Source organism: Arachis hypogaea, chromosome 1 (genome assembly GCF_003086295.3).
Source record: "Arachis hypogaea cultivar Tifrunner chromosome 1, arahy.Tifrunner.gnm2.J5K5, whole genome shotgun sequence".
In the NCBI taxonomy this organism is placed as follows: domain Eukaryota; kingdom Viridiplantae; phylum Streptophyta; class Magnoliopsida; order Fabales; family Fabaceae; genus Arachis; species Arachis hypogaea.
The window spans coordinates 86,899,461-86,924,667 of NC_092036.1; the positions used below are offsets into that span (position 1 = coordinate 86,899,461).

The window sequence follows — 25,207 nt, forward strand, 5'->3', positions numbered from 1 at the left end:
CCTCACCTTCTTCATTTTCATCTCCATCTTCATCTTCCCAAGAAAGCCACCACACACTCTCTCTCTCTCCAAACATAGAATTCCTCAAAATCTTCGACCCTCTTCCCAACTCTTTGTAAAGTTCAAAATTTTAGCGGAAGCTGAACAGAATCCAGTCATTATGTCATCGGTCCAACTAGATCACAATATACCGGTTTATAATTAGAATAAGTATTAGACACATGTAATATTATGGAAAACTTGTATCCATAATTAATCTAAGCCATATATTTAGAATAGGTCTAAAATATACTTTTCCCACCAAAAACATTCCATAATAACAGAGAAGATGGTGGTTTAACATATGGTGAAAGAAAAAAGAATTGAAAATAAATCTGTGATTTATGAATGTTGATCAAAGTAAATTTTTTTCTTTTTTTATTTTGGAATTATTTGGGCATTATTTTAAAAAAAAATTTAATGATATTTTTTTAAAAGATTCATTTATTATGTAAAAATATTTTTTTAAAAAGAAAAAAGATCTTTTAAAAAAGATGTAAATTGTAATTTTTTAAAAAAAGATATATTTTTTAATTTTTTTAGTGTTTCTATTTTTATTATTAAAAATTTACTAAACACACTAAAAAATAAAAAATATTTTTTATTAAAAAAATATTTTTTATCAATTTAATGATATCCAAACAAACACTTTATCTTTTTATCAATAGATTAGTAAAATGAAAATATTTAATGCAAACTAGTGCTTATAGAACCATTTCAGTGTGTAAATGAAATTGAAAATTTCTTTTATTAAAAGAAAACAACATGAATATAATATGATAAATATACTTAGCCGGTTAGCCCCAATTTGAGTAAACAATTTAAATAAGTGTTTTTTTTGGAAAAGAGCTTAAAGTATAAAAATTTTTATTAATAACAGCTTATAAATAAATTATTTTGTATTTGGATTTTTTGTTATAAAAATACTTATTTTAAAGTTGTAGTATTTTGATAAATAACTCAAAAAATATAATTTTTTTTACACAAAAAAATAAAAATTAAAATAACGATGATAACGAATATTTTTCAATATTAAATGTAGATTTTACATAACCTAATCACTAAGATTACAATCGTTTAGGCAATTATTTTTTATTGCTCTCTTGTTAGTTCTATTTTGTAGACAATTAGTTCTTGCCACATAATCTATCTATTCTATTATATAAAAATCGGATTTCTGCACTTAATGATGAAGTTGACGTGGCATGCTTCTAAGAGTATTTTCTGATTTATTTCTTTTTAACTCATTAAATACAAGTTATTACGATAAACTAATTATATCAATTGATTGATTTGATTAGATATTTAAATATTATATAATTTATTATAATTTATATCAATTAGATTTGGTAATATTTTCTAATTCATTTATTTTAATATTATGTTAGTATTTTTTAATTTAATTCTTTTGATTTATTAAACCAAATTTATTGTGTATACTAATTAATTAATTTAATTAATTTATTAGTCATTAAATAATAAATTTATGAATAAAATAGACAACTGAGATATTTTTAACTAATAATTAAATCAAATCAAATCAAATAATATATATTAAGCTAAATTCAAATAATATGAATTAAAGACTAAATTAAAATAAAATAATTTCTTACTTATTTAAGTTGAGTGCAATAAATATAAATTAATTTTGTTAGATAATCATAGTTGTCTGGTCTACTATATATAGATGGCCACACAAAATTATAAGAATCATAATTTTTATTATTACTCTTGCTATTTTAACTCTTCTTTTCTTCTTTCTTTTTTCTTTATGTATAATTTCTTTTATGTATAAATGTACCCAAAATGAGAAAGTACGGATGAGTATTTTATTGATTGTTTGTTTGATGAATATATCTCAATTTAGGCATTCTACTAATGTGGATGGAAGTTGACCTGTAGCAATTCAAAGTGACTAGTGTATTTTTTTATAGTATTAGATAGAAGAATCTTTGTTAAAATGAATATACCTATTGTAATGAATTTTTTTAATTGTTATATTTTTATGTTAGTCGATAAATTCTTTGAAGGCACAAGATAATAAAATAGGTTGACTTTAATATCATTAGAAGCTAAATTTAATAGTTCAAACAAGCACCACTAATTATGTTAAAAAAGTCATTTGTAATAATACAAATAATTTTTATTTTTAATACCCAACAATAAATATATAAATTAAAATTAATATTGTTCCGTACAAAATCATAAAATGTATAGGATATTCAAAATATATCCAATCCGTATTAACTGTCATTATTTATCAGTTATATTATGACAAATCTAGTTATTAAAAAAGATTAAAATTAACTTAAATATACACAATATTATTTTATGCTCTTCATTTTTATTTTATTATCATAAAAAGTCATACATATTATAAGAGAATCTCATCTTTTTTAGTAACGGTTCTTTCATTCAATGGTTTCTATAAAAAAAAAGCATAATAATATTGTGTTTGGCAAGAATATATGGAATTTTGAAAGGTTGAAGTATAGGTTTAGTTCTTAACATATTCGTAGATGAAGTGCAGAGTAAATAAAAAGATAGCTAATAAAAAAATAAATTACCATTTGTATCTATGAAAGAAACAAACGCTGACAAACGTATCCATATAAGAATAAAACGACAATTGTACCCACGAAAGATAGTTTTCGTGTGCCAAGAATATCCTAACGGACCAACCAACGTTCAGGTACTCTCGGTACACGGAAGCAATCTTCCGTGGTTATAATTGTCATTTTATTCTTATATGGATACATTTGTCCGCATTTGTATCTTTTATGGGTACAAATGGTAATTTATTCAATAAAAAAATAAATGGTTAAAGCTTTCAATCTCAATACTAACCGTCGTAGTGTATGATAGGTGTTTTATAATTTTTTTGGATTTGATTGTTTCTTTATTATTATATGTTGTTCTATTTAATTTATGCTAAAAAAATTTGTGATAATCATCTTATTGTGGTAGTGTAAAAGTTGTAAATATTATATTTACTTTGTATGCTCTTAAATCTCATGTTCTTGATGGATATTTGTGACTGAATAATTATTATAAGAAATAATTGATTTAATATCTATTTTATATTCTGTTTAAATTATAACAATGAGTAAATATTTTTTTTCAAAATAAATAATACGATTTTTCATAAAAAACAACGTTTAAATAATTATAAAATTAGATTATACCACAGATGATGATAAATATCTTGATATTAGATCTGCTATAAAACAAGTTTTTAGGAATATTATGTTGTATTATATAATTTAGTTATATTTTTTATCATCAATCTATATTATTTAGATTAGCATATTTTTAAAAAGAGTTATTCAATTTTTTTTAATTATTAAATCAAATCAGTTACCATTTATATTATGGTTAAACTCAAATTTTTATTTATTGTCATATTATTATATATATAAATATTAAATTCTTTGATCAAACACTTATTTGATTATGAAATGATATTATATGTTATTTTTATATTGGCAATTAAATTTCAATTACTACATAAATATTATATTTTAAGTAATTGTATCTTTTATTGTTATTTTAAAAATTATTATATAATTTTAAGATCATTTAATTATGTTTATTTTTTAAAAAAATATTGTCATTATTGGAGAGTAACTAATATTTATGATAGTCTAAAATTTAAAAATAAAAATATAAAATATTAATATACTGAGTTTTTGAAGTATAAATCTTGAAGTAAATATATGTGATTATAATTAATAATGTCTTTATTTTATTTCAATTTGTTCGGACATGTTTATCTTAAATTTTATTTTTTTATTAATTAGTATTTTTTTATACATTTAATTGTCATTAATTTATATAAATTAAAATGTATAACTTAAAAAATAGATATGTGTCTAAAAAATAAAAAATATATTTTTTTGTTAGTAAAAAATTTATGTCGCTTTAGCTTTTTTTTTTGGCATCATATCTTACATTTTTACTATAACTAAAAGTTAGAGGTAAATTATTAAATATAAATTAGCAAAAAAAAATATAATACTTAATGAATTATCATAATCACATTTAAAAGTATTTAAGTTATTTTTTATGTAATAAAAATGATATATTTCAAAAAATATTTATATATAATTTACTAGCAAATATATAAGATATTTATCACAATTTTCATTCTTAATAAAAATATCATTGTATTAAAGTGATGCATTTTAAAGATGTATAAATAAAATTTTTATTAAAAAAAAAATTTAAGATAGCAAATGCAATTTTATTTTTCTTTTATCCATAACATTTATTTTTAATTTTACCTTTAGAGTTTTAATATGTTTCAATTAAACCATTAAGACGAATAACATTAATTATATCTAATTATTTATATTATTTGATTTGACCAAAATTAAATAAACATTAAATTATTTAATAAATAATAAACAAATAAATAAAATAAATGAATTTAATTTGAATTATTTTCTTATTATTTTTTATATCTAAAAATCAGAATGTACTTTTATGTATTTTGATTAATAATTTTTAAAAGAGTTACTATTTTATTGACTAACATTTTAAATTTTTTATAATATTTTTATAAAACTTGATTAATAGGTTCTTCTTCACAATATTTTTCTTGAATTTTTTAACAAAAATATATCTTAATTTTTGTCTTGTCTTTTATATTTATTGATTATACTAATTTTTTTACAATGTATTTTTATCAACTATATGCATTATTTTTTTGCTTTTTTTTTTACTTTTTTAATTATTTTATTACCTTATTTTTAATTATTTATTTTAATTTCACTCCTCATATGTTTATTGTATTTCACTTCATCTTAGCTTCAATTTCATAGTTAACTTTCAATTATATAAAATTCAATAGTTTCTTTCAAAACATGCTTAAATATATTATCTATTATATACAATCATTAGGATAAACAAATAAATATAAATTGAATATATAATTTAATTTTAATTTAAACTAAAAACTAAATGAATTGTCAGAAAAATAGCAACTAATTTTATTTTTAATTTCTCTATAATTTATTTAAAGATAAAAATCTCTCTATAACCACTAATATTTCCGATAACAAAATTATAAGTCTCTATAAAATAAAAAATATATAATTTTAAAGTAATTAATCATAGACTATCCACAAATTTTTAAAAAAAAATTGTGGATCAACATGTAATTTTTGTATATTTTTATTTTTTTCTAAAATTTTTCAGACTTATCAATATTTAAGTTGTCTATACATCACTTCTCAAAATATGATGATTTTACAAGTTATAATATGTGGAGTAAATCATCTTTATAAACCATTTGCAAATCAATTGACGTATATCTGCCAAAGTAAAAAAAAAATTACCCGCATGTCTCAATTTATATATCTATGTAAATCAAATTTATGGAGTTCAAATTATGTGTTTTCGTAGTAAATCGAATCTATAAGATTCGAATTACTTGGATGCTATTTATGCTACTAAATCGAATGAAGGAGATTTGATTTTCAATGAGTTGGATTGCTATTAAGTGAGTATAAATCGAACCTTATTGCTTCAATTTAGCATGGACCATATAAATGGAAATTTATAGATTCGATTTAGTAGGGGATGATATAATTCAAATTTATTGAATTTAATTTACTTTTGAATCACAATGTCAAGTAATTTGAATCCTATAAATTCGATTTATTACTTATTATCCTAATTCAAATTCATTAAATTCGATTTATATAAAAATGTAAATGGAGATAAATAGGTAACATTTTTGGGTTTGGGGTAGGTAATTTTGGGATGGCTTTGGTTTATCAAAATAAATTAATCTAATATGTGATATTAGTTATTGTTATATATGTATGAAAAATGGAATTTATTTATGCATTGTTTGGATTAAAAGAATTTGTAGGGAAATAAAATATTGAAGAAGAAAAAAGATAAAAAAAATTAATTTTTTATTGTTTAGATCAACAAGAAAATTGAATAAAAAACATAAAAATGAATGTGGAGCTCATGTAAATTTTTCCTCTTCAAAATTGCGAAGAAAATTTATGCAGAAGTGCAAATATGAGTTAAAATACAGAGTTACCATTTGAATTATAATTTATATATAATATATAAAAATATTAATATAATTTTACTCTATTATAATTTTTTCTCTTCTTACTTTTCCTTCCATCCAAGCAAAAGAATTTTTTTTCTCTATTTTCTTTCCATTCATTTTTTCTTCATCTAAACACACACACACAAATATACTTTTCTTTCCATTTTGTTTCCTCTCATTTTCTTTCTTTCTTTTTTCTTTCCTCTTATTTTTTATCTTATATTCAAACAATAGCTTAGTATTTATCTATTTATCTTCTATTAATATTGTTATAATAAAGATACATGTGACTGTATAAAAATGATATAACCTAAATTTTGATTATCTGAGAATTTATTGAGTGGCTAGAATAGCTCCACGTCACAAACCAATGAATGCTAGCAATAGGGATGATCACAAAAACAGTCAAAAAAGGTATTTGCAGGGATTATTCGCATTTTAGGACTAGATGGGAACTCGTGAAATCCTCATGACCTGCCACCTAAAAATAGATGGGGACTTGGGATGGCAAACGGGACAAAATCTGTCAGGCTGACCCGTATAACCCGACAAAAAAGGAGGGTTGGGTTAAAAATTTGAGACTGCCAAACTTAAAAAGTCCGCCTATCCCACACCGCCTAATCCATTAGTTTTGGCGGGCTTCGGTGGGACGGTGCAGGTTTTCCCGTTGGGCCAAGCTTTTATTTTGTTAAGACAATTTTTTTACAAGAGGATGAAGATTATTGATAAACCACTATTTTATGCTTTATATTGTGTTTAATTGAATGGTTTTATCAAGCTTTTCACCCACTTATTCATATGATTTGCATGATTTTACAATTCCTTCCTAGTTTAGTTCTATGATTGAAAACTTGCTTCTTAAAGATCTTTTAATTATGTATTTTAATTCTCCTCTATACCATTTGATGCCGTGATCTGTGTGTTAAGTGTTTCAGGCTTCATAGGGCAGGAATGGCTTAGAGAATGGAGAAGAAGCTTGTAGAAAAAGGAAAGAGCACAAGAAATAAAGGAGACAACCAGCGAACAGCGACGCGCACGAATGGCTGACGTGTGCGGGCAAATTGGACAAAATCACAACGACGCGTACGCGTGCTTGACGCATACGCGTGGATTGGAGTTTGCGCAAATGACGCGAGCGCGTACCTGACGTGTACGCGTGGAGAGGAAATCGCTAAATGACGCGTACGCATGACCTGCGCGATCTGCAAAAATTACAGAATATGCTGGAGACAGTTTCGGGCCGCGTTTTAACCCAGAGTTTGGCCCAGAAACACAGATTAAAGTTAGGGAACATGCAGAGACTCAAGAGGAGATCATAATTCACAATTTTAGTTTTTAGATGTAGTTTTTAGAGAGAGGCTCTCTCCTCTCTCTGAGGATTTATGATTAGGATTAGGATTTCTTTTAAGATTAGGATTTCTACTTCTTCATCACAGGTTCAATGTTCTTTTTATTTATTTTCTCTTTTATTTGTTTATGAACTTTTCATGTTAGGATTTTCTTAATTAATATAATTTGAGGTATTTCAGACTCATGATTGCTTTCTTCTATTTATTATATAAATAATTTAGATTTATCTCTTTTGGCTTTGGTTGATTAATTGGTAACTCTTGAGTTGTCAAACTCATCGTGATTGATAATTACTATCTTTGCTGATTAATTTAGATTCCTATAACTCTAGTCTTTCCTCAGGAGTTGACTAGGACTTTAGGTGTTAAATTGTTTTGTCCACTTAACTTACCTTCATAGTTAGAGGTTGACTTAGTGGGAGCAAAAATATAATTCTCATCACTATTAATAAGGATAATTAGGATAGGACTTACAATTTTCATATCTTGCCAAGAGTTTTATTAGCTATTAATTTATTAATTCCTGCAATCTATTTTCTTTTATTCAAACCCTTTTAAAAACCCAAAAACATTGTTTTCCATAACCAATAATAAAACACACCTCCCTGCAATTCCTTGAGAAGACGACCCGAGGTTTAAATACTTCGGTTATCAATTTCAAAGGGTTTTGTTACTTGTGACAACCAAATGTTTGTACGAAAGGATTTTCTGTTGGCTTAGAAGCTATACTTACAACGCGATTATATTTGTGAAAATTCTTTACCGACAGGAAATTCGGTTCGTCAATTATAATCGAAGATGTTCTAAGTTATATTTTGAATTATGTTTTTATGTTTGATTGATTATAAACTTGAAGATGTTTAATTATATATTTTGGACAATATTAATTTTATTATTTTGTTTCAAAAAATTTGGTTTATAATTATGTTTATTACATATTTATAATTATAATTTTATTTATATTTTTAGAAATTATAAATTTATTGAAATTATTGTGAACTTATATATATTATTTAATATTTAATGATTTATAAAAAAAGGAGAGCCCACCAACCCGCCAGCCTACCATTAGGCGTGGCGGGGGAGAAATTTAAGACTGCCTTACTAGGCGGGGTGGAGCAGACTAGCCCACCAGATCGCGGGCTTTTGGCGAGACAGGATGGGCTTTCCTGTTTGCAACCCCTAATGGGGACACAGACATAAGTACCCGCCCCATGGAATAGAATTATTAATTTATCCTAATTTATATATACATAAATTCATTTCTTGACTTTAGTAACCCTAATTTCTGCCTCCAATTCAAATTTTTCCTTTTTCTTTCAGACTCATTCTCATCCTCGATCCTCTTTCTCTCTAACTCACTTTCTCTGCCTCTCAAGTCCATCACTACGTCGTCCAGTATCGTCCCAAAAAATTATGTTATGTTATTATGTTGGAATATGTTTTTATGTTTTCTCCTTTTGAAATGTTATTTTTCATAACGAATATGTTATAAATTGTGTTGAATTATATTGAACTGGTTATTTTATGATTATTATATTTTGTTTTTTTTTGTGTTAATTTTTTTCAAAAGTTTACTGATAAACCACTATTTTATGGTTTATCTTGTGCTTAATTGAGTGGATTTTATCAATCTTTCATACACTTATTCATACTAAATGAATGGATTTATATTCTCCTTCCTGATTTTGTGCTATGATTGAAAACATGTTTCTTTGGTCTTAATTTTGCTATGTTTAATCCTCTCTTATTACCATTCGATGCCGTGATATGTGTGTTAAGTGTTTTCAGAGATTACAGGGTAGGAATGGCTCAGAGGATGGAAAGGAAGCATGCAAAAATGGAAGGAATACAAGAAACTGAAGGAATTGCCAAAGCTGTTAACCTAACCTCTTCGCACTCAAACGGTCATAACTTGAGCTACAGAGATCCAAATGATGCGGTTCCAGTTGCGTTGGAAAGCTAACGTTTGAGGCTTTGATTTGATATATAATGTGCCATAGTGACCGTAAAGCTAGGTGATGCAAACGCGTGCTCCACACGGACACATTGTAGTGACAAAAATCAGAGTGGCAGATTTCGCAATCAGCGATTTCTGGGCTATTTTGACCCAGTTTTTGACCCAGAAAACATAGATTAGAGGCTCTAAAGTAGGGGAATCCATCCATTCATTCAACACAACATAGAAAACTAATAATTCACTTTTCATAATTTAGATGTAGTTTTTAGAGAGAGGTTCTCTCCTCTCTCTTAGGATTTAGGATTTATCTTAGTTTAGGTTTATTTCTTCTGCGTCTCAGGTTCAATGTTCTTTTAAATTAGTTTATCTTCTACTTTTTATTTGTTCCATTGCTTTAATTTATGAATTCCCATGTTACATTTGAAGTCTTTATTAATTCAATTTGAGGTATTTCAGATATATGATTTTTATTTGGCTTTCTATATTCTTGGTTCTGGTTGATTAATTGGTGACTCTTGAGTTGTCAAACTCATCGTAATTGATAATTGTTATCCTTGCTGATTGATTTAGATTTCTATAACTCTAGTCTTTCCTTAGAAGTTGACTAGGACTTTAGGTGTTAAATTGATTTATCCACTTGACTTACCTTCATAGTTAGAGGTTGACTGAGTGGGAGTAAAAATATAATTCTCATCACCATTGATAAGGATAACTAGGATATGACTTCTAATTTTCATACCTTGCCAAGAGTTTTTATAATTATTAATTTATTTTTCCTGTCATTTAAATTACTTGTTCCTTATTTCAAAAACCCAAAATATTGTTTTCCATAACCACTAATAAATCATACTTCCCTACAATTCCTTGAGATACGACCCGAGGTTTGAATACTTCGGTTATAAATTTTATTCGGTTTGCTTAAGTGACAACCAAAACTTTTGTACGAAAGAATTCTCTGTTGGTTCAGAAACTATACTTACAATGCGATTATATTTGTGAATTTCTTTACCGATAGAAATCCGATCGTCATTTACTGAGGAGATCTGCATTCCCTAAGGGGTAATTAAATAAGAACTTGCAATGACGGAGAAAGAACGGGGGTATTTTTTTTAAATAGGAGTGAGGGATGGGAAGGGATCTTCTCACGCTCCTTTGTGTACTCATTACCATATCTAACTAGCAACGGAGATCCAATTTGAGTCGATTAAAGAGGGGACGCGTGGACTTCGTCTGCATTGGGCCTTTAAGATAATGAACTAAGTCAGATTTGGGACTATAACAATGGCTTTTAGTTGATCTTGCTTGCATTGAGGTCTTACGAGGCACAAATATATCTTGGATTAATATTTTGAATCATTGTCATAACAAATACTATACTATTTAATATTATAACACTTAGTACATGTAAAAGTTGAATATATTTATAAGATATTTTTTTAATTCAAATTAAAAAAAATTAATTATCTCTTTTTTAGTTTTAAATATTATTTTTTAATGTAACGAAAAAATAAAAATAACAATAATAACTCACATAATTAAAATAGATAATTTTAATACATACATGACACTATATATATCAAAGATTATTATATATGATATATAATTTTTTTCTATGATGACTATTTATATAATTTATTGAATAATTTTTTTATCTTAACATTTAATAAATTAACATATAAAATATTAATTAACATACAAAATAAGTAACTTAAGTCATCATTTAGGACAATAAATATAATAATACAAATATTTATTTATTTATTTTTACTAAAGATAGGAGACTCGAACCCGCAACCTCTTAATTGAGTATGGAGAGACTATGCCATTTGAGCTATTACTCATTGGCTTATTTATTTATTTATTTATTAGTAGTGAAAAATATGTAAATAGTATAAACTGATATTTTTTAGTATAAAAGCAATAATAAAAGTTATTAATTAAGTTAGTTACCTAATTAAAAAATTATGAAAAATTGTTTAAATAATAATAACAAATAAGATCACTATTTTTACATATTACAAAGTTTATAAAAAAAATTTGGATAATAAATCAATTCTCAATAGATTATACATTAATTCTATCAAAAAAATAACTAATTAATACATTGGATATTATTATTTACATACCAATATAATATATATTATCGATTATTAAGTTTATAATTAATTTTTAATCCAATTTTTGGTAATTAAAATTTAAATGATTAGAAATATTAAATGCTAAATATTTTATATCTAACCAATTTATTTTTTTATTGAAATTAAAAAAATGACTCATTAATCAATTCTAAATTTAAATTTAAATTTGAGTAAAAAAATAAAAAATATTTTAAATTTGGTCTCACTAATCAGAATTAATTTTAAGACAAGAAATTATTTTGCACGTCATATATATATTGTGGGATAATATGGTCATTTACTATTTTTTAATGGTAAATATTGTCAAATAAAATGGTGTAAGAAATTAGAAGAATACTTGCTTAAGCAAACAAATGAGATATTAAGGGTGAGATTCAAACTCCAAATACTTGCTTAAGCAAACAAATGAGATAACCATTCAACCAATCCAAATTGATTGAAATAAATATTAATTATTTTTAATATTTTTAAATTGTAAAATATTTATAATAATAATTACTATATATATTTTTCATTTAAATTTTAAGAAAATGTTTTTTATATAATTTTATGTATTACCCCGTGCACAGGGCACAGGAACATACACTAGTGTCATTAAAAATTGGTTTTTCTATTTCACCTTCACCCATAATGGTGTTCTTGTATATGGTGAATAGTAATAAAATTTTAATTCACAATGATTTTGATCGCAATGCCAAAAAAATTATTGTGCAGTTAGTGTTTGCTGTTTTATTGTGTATGATATAGTAGGTAAAAATAAAAAATAAATATAAAATGTGTGTCAATGTATATTTCGTTGCGGTAAAAATAATAGCAAGTTATATAAAAATAAAATCACATGTGAAAAAATAAAATAAAAAAATATTTGAAAGGAATATACGCTGTAGGTGGTTCAGATGAAACATTATTTTAAAATGGTGGTGGAGAGTCAATAATTTAAGCAGATGAATCATTACATAAAAACGGTGGTGGAGGACGAATACTTCCAACAAATGGAATATTGCGTGAAAATGATGGTAAAAGGTCAGTGGTTCTAAATTCTAACCGATGGAACCTTGCGTGAAAATAGTGATGGAGGACTAGTATTTTCAGCAGAAATAGACAATATTTTTACAAAGGTAATAGAATAACTTATAAAAAAAATCATATATTTCTACTTTCTTGATAGAATAACTTATAAAAAAAAATCATATATTTCTACTTTTTCAAAACATTGTCAATTAACTTTTTAAAAAGTTAAAAGCTTTTTTTTAAACAATACCAAACACACATATCATAATTAATTCAAAAAAAAAAAAGCTTCTGCTGTATTCCAAATAGGCTCTTAATATTGGATATGCCTTCTTTATTTCGGCTCGTATATTTTTTCTTTTTTTTTTTCAACTTGCCTTCTATACTATGATATTTTTTTCAAAAAGTATTTCTTTAAGTATTTTTTTCTCAAAGAAAATAATTCTTTCTTCTTTTTGCTTTTCGTATTCTTCAAACCCTCCCCGCCTCCCTCTTTTTTGTTTTCTTTTTCTTCAAATTTATAGAGCATAAAAGATGATCATCATTATTGCACATCTATAGCTTTCAGCTCATTCTTTACTTATTTGAAACCTTTTGACAGGTCTAAGGAATCGGCGTAGATATTTTATCCAGTGAATATTTTATCAATTGACGCTCTTCTTTTCTTGCCATTACATCTTGTTATTTTTTTTATGTTGTTCTTCTTAATCTTTATCATGATGCATGTGGTCCATTTGATTTGTAGGTTTGTTGATTAGAATATGTCACAACGCAATTTTTGTTGAAGTCCAGTAGAAAATATTGAAACTTTATTCTTAGTTTTGAAGAGTATTAAGCTGAACTGATTAGCCAAGCTTCTTGTTCTTTTTTTTTTTCTTTGTTTTTTTATTGACGAAACTAAAATTTTTTTTATCTTATCTTTTTTTTTGTCATACAGTATAATAAGCACAAATTAAATTATCAGCTACTTTATTTTTTTTTTGAAAATATTATAATTGGGTCAAAAAAATATGGTACTCACAGCTACCTTTCTTTACTTGTTACTTATTTGATAATATGAATAAATATTTGTTTATATCTTATGAAATTAAGAAATGAGTGAAAAAAACAAAATGAATATGTATTTTGTTTGACCAGAAATATGGCCTTGGAGTGGTTAGGAGCTATCGAATGAGGACTTATGCGGTGCAGTTCCTGAGGGGATTAAATGAGCAATATGGAATTGTTTGTTTCCAAATTATACTTGCAAAATCTATTCCCGCTATTAATGAGATATTTCCATTGCTCACTCAACAAGAGAGACAGTTTACTGGTTCAAATTTTGGAGGCATGAAGTTTCGCTGTTCTGACCAATTCAATTAATAATTTCAATGACTCCACTCTCAGGGACAAGAGACACGGCGGTCGAGGTGGAAGAAGCAGAACAGCATTGTTGAAGACTTGCTCATATTGTCACAAGAGTGGTCATCTAGTAGATACATGTTACCAGAAGCATGGTTATCCAGCTCACCTACAAAGGTCAAACACACCACGAGACTTGAGCAATGGATCTGTGGTTAATAACATTGTTGCTGACGGTGATGAGAAGCGTAACAACAACCTCAAGTTGGACAAAGAGAATGATATTCAAGCAGTGACTAATCAGAGTTTGAGAGAAGTATTATATGCCTTTTTTCGACAGGAGTGTGCACAGCCTAATCAAAATGAGAGTGTGAGAGATGCCTGCCAATCCACAGCAGGAAAGAGAGGTATAACTTTAGAGGCTTACACACTTTGCATGAGCTTCCATATTACACATCTTTTATCGGTGAAATATTTTTTTATTCAAACTCATGGGTGTTAGAAACAGGTGCTACTAACCATGTGTCTCACTCGATTGCATTTCTTTTAAAACCTTTAGACATATTAGGCCCGTTTTGGTCAAGTTACCAAATGGATCACACAAAACAGCAAGTGTGAGTGGGATAGTAGTGTTCTCTGATACACTCTATCTTATTGATGTGTTGTATTTACCCAAGTTTTAATTTCAACTCACTCTTTATATCTAAGCTCACAAAAAGCTTGCATTGCAAATGTATTTTCACTGATAAATCTTGTGAGATACAGAGTCGGAGTTCCTCAAAGATAATTGGCACAGCTAGAGCCGAAAATGGATTATACAACAAATTTGCATTCATCATTAGCATTAGAACATTTTAAGCATTTAGGGACCACGACACATCATAGAAATAAAGAAAACTCCAAGATAGATTCGGTTTTTAGTTCCAATATTGAAATAGCCACTTTGGCTTTATTTTCTCAAGATTTTTCTTTTAGTGATTTGTGCCATAACAGATTAGGACATATACCATTTTGATATCATCAAACGTGTTTATCCTTATGTCTAGTGCTGATTGTGTTCAACCATGTGATTCTTATCATTTTGCAAAACAAAATAGATTGCCTTTTCCTCTTAGTGAGTCTAGGAACAAGAATAATTTCAATTTAATTCATATAGACATCTGGGGACCGATTTCAGTTTTGTCTATACAAGGTTCGAATACTTTTTAATTATAGTAGATGATAAAAGTAGATTTGTGTGGATTTATTTTATGAAATTAAAATCAGAAGCAAATGTGTTACTTCAATCGTTTGTTACCTTTGTTCAAACACATTTTAATGCACAAATAAAAAACTGTTCGATCTAATAGTGCATCAAAATTTAAGCTTTCTCCTTTTATCGAGAGCAAGGTATTTTGCAACAAACCTCATGTCTTAAAATCCCTCAATAAAATAGCGTTGTTGAAAGGAAATAACACATTTTCAATGTTACAAGGGCGTTAATTTTTCAATCTAATTTACCCAAGTCTTTTTGGAACTTTGCAGTGGGACCCACTGTTCACTTGATAAACCGATTGCCCACTCTGATTTTGAAAAATCAAACACCCCATGCAGCGTTATTTGGGAAGAATGCATATATTAAGCACCTAAAGACTTTTGGGTGCTTAGCTTATGCATCCACCTTTGTCTCATAGAAGAAAGAAACTAGACAAGAGAGCATGCAAAATGGTTTTTATTAGTTTTCAAAATGGGACAAAGGGTTATGTTCTGTGTGATCTATTCACTTGTGAAATTTTTTTGTCAAGAAATGTTGAGTTTTTTAAGCATTGATTTCTTTTTAGTCTACCCAAATTAACTTTCCATGCTGATTCATGTCCCTTAAAGACTGTCTTCCCTTGATCCTAATGTTTGCAGTGACCCTTTTTATAGTAGTCACCTTCCATTCCCCGTTGCATCTCATGCTTCCCATGCATCTTGTGCATCTCCATCTCATGCATCTCCCTCTCATGCACCTTCCTATGCCACCCATGTTCCTGCATCTGCTGATTTAGCAGTCCCACCTTCCCTTACTCTTTTAGCCAGTCCTTCTCATTCCCAACCTCATCTTAGGCATTCGACTCGTGCTAGGAGAACCTCGAATTATTTACGTGATTATCACTGCATGCTTACTTGAACAGGGACTTTTAGTTTACAATCGGATTCAAGGCTCTATGGTCTCTCTTAAATAGTAGATTATGGTAAGCTGTCTCCCTTCCATAGAGCCTTCTCCCTTGCTATAACCATTACCATGGAGCCGAAGACTTATCAAGAGGCTGTTGCACATGAGTGTTGGCGAAATTCCATTAATGCAAAAAATTACTCACTCTTAAGCGGAATCAAACTTGGACTATCACTTCTTTACCAGCTGGGAAACGTCCCATTGGATGCAAATGGGTCTTCAAAGTCAAGTTTCATCTGGACAGGAGTGATGAAAGGCACCAAGCCGCAACTTGTAGCTCACGGTTATAGTCAACGGCTTGGATATGATTATTTTGATACGTTTAGTTCGGTTGTGAAGATCACCACTTTGAGGATCTTACTTAGTCTTGTGGCTTGCATGGTGAACTGCAGGAGGAGGTGCACATGGCACCATCGCTGGGTCTTGATGTTCCAACCAGTTCTGTGTGCAAACTTGACCGTTCTCTATATGGACTTAAGCAGCTAGGCGACAGTAAAATTTGCGGTTAAGTGGTTTTTTGCAGCAGCATGGCTTTCTTAAGTCTTTCCATGATCACTTTTTTCTTACCAAGCGCACCACCCATGGTTTTGGCTGTCATTCTTGTTTATGTAGATGACTTGGTTTTGTCTGGCGACAACCCTGTGAGATGGAGGCTATCAAAAGGGCTCTTAATACCAAGTTTAGTATCAAGAATTTTGGGAAGTTAAAGTTCTTTGTCAGCATGGAAGTGACACGCAGTTCTCGCGGGATCGCTTTGTATCGACATAAATACATCCTTGACCTTCTTGATGAATATTGGCTGTTGGAATGTAAATACATCCTTGACCTGCTAGTGTCCCTATGTTGTACAATGGAAAACTCTACAGGAAATGTAGCATGAAGCTAGATGATTCCACTCCATTTCGCCAGTTATTGGGGCGGCTGCTCTACTTGACTAATACCCGTCTTGATATCGCCTTTGCTGTCGGTAAACTTAATCAGTTTCTTGATTGTGTTCGCGATGAGCATTACAAGGCTCCCGCTAAGGGCCTTTTCTTTTCTTCTCAAAATGATTTCAAGCTCTTTGGTTTTGTTGATTCGGAGACACTTGCCGATCTGTGACAGTGTATTGTTTCTTCTTAGGTTCTTCGCTCATTTCTTGGAAGAGCAAGAAGCAAACGACTATGACTTGCTCTTCTTCAGAAGCTGAGTATCGTGCCATGGCCCAAGCAACCAAGGAGAGGCAATGGCTCTTGTATCTTCTTCATGATTTCAAATTTTCAACATTGTTCACACTGATCTAATTAACTTATACTGTGACAATCAATCTACCTTGTACATTGTTGCGTATTTAGTGTTTCATGAGCGGACTAAGCACCTTGAAGTCGATTGTCATATTGTGTGAGAAAGGCTCATGCTAGAGAGTGTTAAAGCTACTTCCGATCACTTCTTCCAACCAAACAGCTGACCTACTCACAAAGGCCTTGCTGCCTGGTCCTTTTGCTTCCATGGTGTTCAAGTTGGGTATGCTTGATTTCCATACCCCACTTGAGGGAGGATCTGGACAGTATTCAAGTAATGTGATTCTAAAGGAGATTAATGAAGATTTTGCAGCAACTAGCTACAACTTGAAGGAGGAGGATGAAGACAGTATTAAATAATTTACATAAATTATAGCTAATAGCTAGTGGTATATTGTTTTGATTTAGTAATGCTGATTCAGCATAGTACTAGTAGTGTTAGTTAGTTAGACTAAGTTATGAGTAATTAGGTCGTGATATAAATAGTTGGTTACCATTATATAACTGTACACTTTTTCTTTCTCCCAATATATCTCCAAACTTCTCGGAGCTTATTCTTCTTGTTCTCTTCTTCTTTATCCTCAATTAAGACCATGATCACAATTCCTTCAATAACCACCAAAGTTTGTTTGTTTTGTGTTAATTAGTAGTATGCTAGTACATGATTCAATCGATAAGGTGAGGATCTTACAAGTTACAACATAAAGTATTTGTGTACTATTTATTATAGAAGTGTTGAAAATGCAGAAAAGAAAATGTGAAAGCATATATTAAAACAGAAAAACTATTTGTATATTAAAATCAACTACTAAAATCAATTACTATGTATTTATATATAAATACATGTGTTGTTTAATTCATTCTAATATATATTTTGTATTCCAACATGTATTTTATACTAGTAGTTAATTTTAGTAACTAATTTTAATATACGCCTGGCATAGTTGAAACAGAAGAGGGTTAAATCCAAGCAGGATTCTTGAGTGGTTCAACAACAGCTTTGATCTGAAGGTAGTTGTTGAGACTGTAGATTCCTTTCTCCCTCCCAATGCCACTCATCTTGTAGCCTCCAAAGGGAATGGCAGCGTCGAATACATCGAAACAGTTGATCCAAACCGTTCCAACTCTCAGTGCCCTCATCAATGTGTTTGCTGTGTGTACGTTCTTTGTGAACACTCCTGCTGCTAGTCCATATCGTGTTGCATTTGCTCTCTTTATTACTTCTTCAATGTCCCTACTCATGTTTTTTTAATCACATCAACCACATACACTTTCATTATTCCACAACTTGTTCTTTATTTATTTACAACCATATTATATACTTACAAAGAATCAGCCACCAATCAACTACCATGTAAAAATATATATTTCGAAAATATCTTATTACAAATAGATTTTTTGACAAAATTTTTTTATTTTTACCGACCAACGAAATTTGTCGATAATTTTAATAAAAAAATATGTTTTTAAAATCTATTTGTAATTGACTTTTTCCTGGTGTTTATAAAAAAATTTGATTAGCAAGTGAATAGAGATAGATATTTAATGTTTATGAAAAATTTGATTATGAAAATGTTTGATTATTCTAACGATAGATTATTTTTATTAAAAAAATTGGGTAAAATATATATAAATATATAAAAAAGATATGATAACCGATGTAATAGTTAATTTTTTATATTTATAAAATATTTTTTTATTACATATTGCACTTACTTGAATTTCAAGATGGACTGAACCGGCCCGAATATTTCGTCTTTGGCTATCAGCATATCGTCCTAATGATTAGCATATTTAGGTTGAGTCTTAATGTACAAGCCACTGGTGCCAATACAAAACAGAACAAAACAAAAGAATACCTTAACATTGGAGAAAACAGTTGGCTCGATGAAGAAGCCTTTTGAGCCCAATCGCTGACCCCCACATTCAAGGGTAGCATTGCTTTCAATTCCAGATCTTATGTACCTAAGCACTTTCTCAAATTGTTCTGTGTCAATCTGAGATTTGAATTTCACTCAGTTAATTACATGCATCAGAGTCAGCTATTCTAAAAACAGAGTGAATGGATTAAAACAGAGAGCATGCAGCACCTGAGGGCCTTGTTCAACACCCTTCTTGAATGGATCACCAACAACGCGTCTCAAAGCACGTTTCTTTGACTTCTCCAAGAACTCATCATAGATACGCTCATGTACAAAGGTTCGAGACCCAGCACAGCAACATTGTCCCTACAGATCAAGATTATATTACATAGACACCATAAACATAGACATATTAGACTTCACCTATATATTTATACGTACCTGATTAAAGAAGAGAGCAAAGTGTGCTTGTTCAACAGCGTGGTCAACATCAGCATCATGACACACAATAAAAGGTGATTTGCCTCCCAGCTCCAATGTCACAGGCTTCAGATTGCTTCTTGCAGCCAATTCAAGCACAATTTTTCCAGTGTCTGTTGATCCAGTAAATGCTAGCTGCAACAAGTAATAAATGCGTGCTTTAACATTATTGTGTATGATTTATGGCTGGCGTATTAGAAATGTTAAAACAAACAAATCTTCAACCTTGTCAACGTCCATGTGACTTGCAAGAGCTGCACCAGCAGTTGGGCCAAATCCAGAAACTATATTCAGAACACCTGGTGGAAGACCAGCCTGCCAAAGGAAGGAAAATTCAGGGTAAACCATAGACTCTCTCTTTTTTAAAATATATATACATCTTTTGTTTTGATGACTATAAATATATCTTTTATTGTTTAGGTTTATTACAAAATTAATTTATAAAAAATTTATTCAAATATATTTGTATGTTAAGTACAATAATGTACCAAACTGACAGCAACTACTGCTATTTATATAAATAAGAGAAAATAATATTATTAAAGTATAATTGATAAAGTATAATTTTTGTTTTTGAAATTTATTAAAAATTTTAAAAATATTTTTTAAGTTTTATTTTATTTTTATCCTAAAAATTTTCTATTTACACATCAAATATATTTTTTGTGGCTAATTTTTAAAAGAATTTAGAATCAATTTAGTAACAATTTCATAATAATAATCTTTAACACATGTAAATCAAACATAATTATTATGCATTATTGTTAAATTGGTCCTAAATTTTCTAAAAATTTAACCGTTAAAAATATATTTGATGTAAATAAAAAATTTTAAAGACAAAATTAAAATAAAATAAAATTTAGAGATAATTTTAAAATTTTAAAAAAAATTTAAAAAATATATAATTTATCCTCTTCTCTCTCTCTCTCTCTCTCTCTCTCTATATATATATATATATATATATATATATATATATATATATATATATATATATATATATATATATATATATACCATATGACAATGGGAAATCTGTCGGGGTCAAAGACAGATTAGAACAAATATATAGATAAAAATATTTTTTTATTTCAAAATATAAGTTGCAAATATTCTACACATGCAAAAAGTTGGAGACAATTAAGATATAGATAAAGACATCACTCATATTATTTTGTTGTTTCTATGTTATGATTGTATCATTTATCTGCAGACATTTATTAAGAATGAATATGTTAGTTAACATAGTGTTTTACGACTTAAAAAGTTTATTTCAGGGTAAAAAAATTTAACCATTAAATTAATTATATATTTTTATATAAAAAGTTTTTTGAAAACTAAAATTACACAATTAATATGATAGTCCATATTTAACATTTAAAAATATTTAAAAATTTTAAATATAAGAACATTCAAAATTTAATTAAAAAAATCCAAAATCTAAACTCAACAAAAATAATTGTTAGTAAGCTTTGTACTGAATCTACTTTAATATTGGCCAAATTAATTACTGTAGTATTGGTTTCCTAACAGCTAGCTTTACTCTTATATATATTTACACGTATCTTGTTTCATATATTTTTAATATATATATACCTACAAAAAATAAACTACCAAATTAATCATGTATTTGTATATATTACATGTATTATTTTATATATTTTTAATATATATTTTAAAAATATTATAACTCCATTTTCATTTTTGATAATACCACTTCACATACAATTTTTTTATATTGTATGTTGAGATAAATTTGTAAAAAATAAATAGCATTTTTAAAATAAGAATCACAATATCTATTTTCTACTTTTTATATTGTTTAATTACTCTATTGGTCCTTATAGTTTCACGAAATTTTTAATTAGATCTCTATACTTTTTTTTTAATTGAGTCCTTACACCAATTTTTTTTGTTAGGTCTCTATAAAGTTAAGCCAATTACTGCTAAGAGGAACCTAATTTAAAAAAATTTAGTGCAGGAACTCAATTAAAAAAAAGTATAAAGACTTAATTAAAAATTTCGTAAAACTACAAATATTTACAAAATAATTAAACTTTTTATATTCTGACATATATTTTCTATATTCTTCCTATATTTTTAGTGAACTGTAGAGTTTCCCAAACAGAGGTTCAAATAAATGTGTATTTGGTTAGTTGTGTGAATTTGACCTCATGAAAGAGTTTAGCCACATAAAGAGCGGTGAGGGGTGTTTGCTCAGCAGTCTTCAAAATGACAGTGTTACCACAAGCCAGAGCTGGACCAACTTTCCAAGCAAACATAATTAGAGGAAAATTCCAAGGTATGATTTGTCCTGCAACCCCAATTGGTTCATGCAATGTTTGCACGTGATATTTTCCATCAGCCGGTACGGTCATCCCGTGAATTTTATCAGCCCAACCTGCCCAACAACAATTCATTCTTCTTTCTCATACTTAATGTTCTTACCACAAAATTAGTACACATTATTGTTAAGTAATATAAGTTACTGATCTAATACCAGCATAGTAGTGGAACAAACGCACAAACAATGGCAATTCGTCGTTGAAAGATTGCTCATAAGGCTTTCCATTGTTCCATGTCTCTAGAGCTGCAAGCTCTTTACTATGCTTCTCCACCAAATCAGCAAACCGCAGCAATATCCGACACCTTTCCTGAACAAATTAAACGGTGTAGTAATCAATATATCAACTGAGAAAAATAATTTTTCTTTCTTGCTATAATAAGAACAAGGAAGGAAGAAATGGTTTACATAAGCAGTCATTTTAGGCCAGGGTCCTTCATCAAAGGCCTTTCGCGCAGCGGCGACGGCGCGGTTGATATCTTCAGCGTCTCCTTCAGCTACTTGAGCTATAACTTCCCCTGTGCGCGGGTCATAGGTTGGAAAAGTCTTCCCTGATAATACCAAAACAAACAAAATAAAATGGTCGCAAAATTACTTATGAGAAAGTTTGCCAGCATTTTTATCAAAATCTGCCCATACTTAATTAACAAAAAAAAAAGTAATTCCAGTTGAAATTTTATATCATTAAAAATACTAATTATCATTAATTGATGATTACAAATCACAAAACTTATTAGCCTTTATCACTTCTTATTTCAAAAAATTCAAATTATTAGTTAAAAATTTAGAAATATGTGAATGTTTACATATTTAACATAAATAAAATAAAATTGTGTTAAATGTGGAAAGCTAAGTAAAGAAATTAAAGTAGATAGATAGAGTGAGAGACCTGATGCAGAATCCACAAACTTGCCATCTATGAGATGCTGAGTGTAATTGATTTGAACTTGTGGAATAATCACTTCATCAACCGCTGCAGCTGTGCTAAACCTCTTCAATTTTCTGCACCCTCCGCCAGAGTTTCTTCCTGTTGGAAAATACGAACAAAACAGTAACCGCTGCTTTTCGCATAAACACCTTACAATACAAATTAAGCGGAATAATAATGATATATAATAACTGAATCTAGAACAGATGCTCTTATATGAATCTAGAACCACTTATTTAAAGTAACAAAACTCCCTGCAGTTAAAGTTTCTAATTATAACTGAATTAACTTGGTAACAGTACCGAGTGAGTGAAGAAAGGAGTCAGCTCCAGAAGCAGCAGAAAGGGAGCGTGAGAGAAGCCATGAAAGTCTACGAGCTGCCATGGGCAAAGCAATTATCTCTCAAAGACAAATGATTTTGTTGTTGTTTTTGCTTGCTTACTCTGCTTCTTGTTTCTTGTTTCTAGTTCTCAAAAGAAGAAGATGACGATGATAATAAATAAATGAAACAGATTGAAAACTAAGGTACAAATGGTGGCACGATATGAATCGGTAGGTCGCTATTACCGATAACAAAAGGAAAGCAATGGAGTAACTGTCGTTTTGTGCACTTTGCCCACTTTGTGTGGTTTGAAATAAAATGCCATTCTTATGAGTGATAATTCCTATTAACGTGGAAAAGAACGATTAACACACCATAGTAGATGAAACAACCACTCACAAAGTAGTTAGAACATTATTAGCATCCATGGGTTGCTTCAAGTGTAATGTAAATGTTTTCGGGTTGAATGGAATACGTATTTAATTAATGGAGAAATACTAAGTAAACAATGACTATCTTAAATAACATCAACAATCACCAATCAAATAAAAATATGAGAAAGTCTAGAGGGCCAGCAATTTTGTTAAAATTTGGTCGGCACTTAACCATTAAAAGTAAAATAAGTAATCATGCACCATTGAATATAATCTCCCACCGTTAAACACACTTATGATGGCTAATTGATGGTTATATATCACAATTTCTGTTGGTCCTCTAGCACTCCTCTAAAAATATATTACACCTTCATTTAATGCTATTAATTAAATTTACTCTTTTAACCTTATTAATTCACATTGTTCACACATTATTCAAAAGAATTGTTAGTTACTTATACTTTTCCTTAATTAATTTAGGATAGGGGATGCTATATTTTTTTTCAAACACCAACTTTTCAAAAAGTTTTAATAATACTCATAATATTTAATTAGTTTAATTTTATGGAAAATACTATTGTAATGAAGTTTCTTTTTTTTTAGTAGGTACTGAAATGAATTGGTTGTATTGAAAAAGGGACGCATGTTATTGCTGCTACGAGAAACAGACACAAAAACTCAATCAAATCAGTAGTGGCAAGAACTTGTCCGAACTGATGCAGTATATTTATGTTATGGAGTGACATAATTAGCATGATTAATTTATTCTTAGTTATGCTAACAATTGAGTTGGGTTTTTTTTGTGGAAGTTGAGCTCTTATTTTTTTTCAAGTGGTCTAGACTAAAAATATGTATACTTGATCCAAGCAATTTTCGCAAAAGACTTTTTAAGGATAATAATAATAATAATAATAATAATAATAATAATAATAATAATAATAATTGAAGATGTAACTAGCAAGTAGTAGGACTTTGTCTAAAACAAAACTCACATGCAAGAGTGTCCCATTTTTTTTTACGAAGTGGGCCAAAAAAATTAAATGAAGCTTACATTTTTTATATTCATATAATTAAATATTAGAATATTATAATTTAATTTTTCCTGTTAATAATGAATTAAATTATATTTAGAAATTAAAATATTATTATCTAATATGCTTTATTTTGTTTGTATAAAATATGCTATCGTAATTAAAGTTAAATTACATTCAGGAATTAAAAAGGAAAAATAATTTTTGTTAATATTTTGTAATTTGATGATTTAGATTTTTTATTTTTTATAAAAAATTTGAAGAGCATAATAAATATAAAGTAATTAATGAATCATCAAAAGTTTAAAAGAAGAATAAATTTATGAGAAAATAAAACTAACAGAAATATATATTAGATTTAAAAATAAAAATAATTTATATTAATAAATTAATTAAAAGTCAAAATTATACAGATGTCCTGAATAAAAATTGGTTACATACATATCCTAAACAAATTTATATAAATTGAATTAGACAAATT

At 28.4% G+C, this 25,207-nt stretch overlaps 1 protein-coding gene and 1 long non-coding RNA gene across 2 annotated transcripts; one reads left to right on the forward strand and one right to left on the reverse strand.

The window, feature by feature from the left end:
- The first annotated feature begins 12,993 nt into the window (after positions 1-12,993).
- Positions 12,994-17,946, forward strand: LOC140174457 (uncharacterized). The gene is made up of 2 exons (XR_011863686.1): positions 12,994-14,318; positions 16,068-17,946. It is a non-coding gene; the product is annotated as an uncharacterized lncRNA (long non-coding RNA).
- A 212-nt stretch (positions 17,947-18,158) lies between these two features.
- LOC112695582 (aldehyde dehydrogenase family 2 member B4, mitochondrial) lies at positions 18,159-23,791 on the reverse strand. The gene is made up of 11 exons (XM_025747980.2): positions 23,302-23,791; positions 22,961-23,098; positions 22,480-22,622; positions 22,228-22,381; positions 21,899-22,128; positions 19,956-20,045; positions 19,692-19,865; positions 19,479-19,616; positions 19,248-19,385; positions 19,105-19,166; positions 18,159-18,622 (listed from the first exon to the last, which is right to left on the reverse strand). Exons 1-11 carry the CDS (start codon positions 23,381-23,383, stop codon positions 18,349-18,351), a joined length of 1,623 nt encoding a protein of 540 aa, XP_025603765.1. The 5' UTR covers positions 23,384-23,791; the 3' UTR covers positions 18,159-18,348.
- Positions 23,792-25,207: the final 1,416 nt, after the last annotated feature.